The following is a 268-nucleotide window of genomic DNA, read 5'->3' as shown; positions in this document are numbered from 1 at the left end:
GTTGGCTGTGTTGGTGTGGATAGAGTCCTTGTTCTCTTTCTGGATACAGTTGTGAACCTGGAGGGAACTGTTATCCCTGTCGGAGTTGTAGGTGGCGGTGGGGGTGGTGGTTGCCTTCAGCGGGTCCCTGGTCAGGGTGTACATCGAGATCTCTGTTGATGGAAGGGTGTTGAACCCTTTGATCCCGACAGGAGAGGCATCCCTGGAGTGTGAAGGTTCAGTGGAGCGGGAGCTGGAGCGGCTGCGTCTCTGGTAGCGGGACCGGGCG

The 268-nt window shown here is 57.8% G+C and overlaps 1 protein-coding gene across 1 annotated transcript in view; it reads right to left on the bottom strand.

The window, feature by feature from the left end:
* Positions 1–6: 6 nt before the first annotated feature.
* LOC104489123 (voltage-dependent calcium channel gamma-2 subunit-like) overlaps positions 7–268 on the bottom strand; it is a gene marked incomplete at both ends in the record, with an annotated part of 5,445 nt that continues 5,183 nt past the window's right edge. Inside the window, one exon of the mRNA XM_010131239.1 lies at positions 7–268. Within this exon, the coding sequence (XP_010129541.1) occupies positions 7–268 (262 nt within the window).

Source organism: Buceros rhinoceros, unplaced genomic scaffold (assembly GCF_000710305.1).
Source record: "Buceros rhinoceros silvestris isolate BGI_N320 unplaced genomic scaffold, ASM71030v1 scaffold29842, whole genome shotgun sequence".
Classification (NCBI taxonomy): domain Eukaryota; kingdom Metazoa; phylum Chordata; class Aves; order Bucerotiformes; family Bucerotidae; genus Buceros; species Buceros rhinoceros.
The sequence above is the reverse complement of the archived record's forward strand: the minus strand, read 5'-3'. Positions and strand labels throughout refer to the sequence as shown.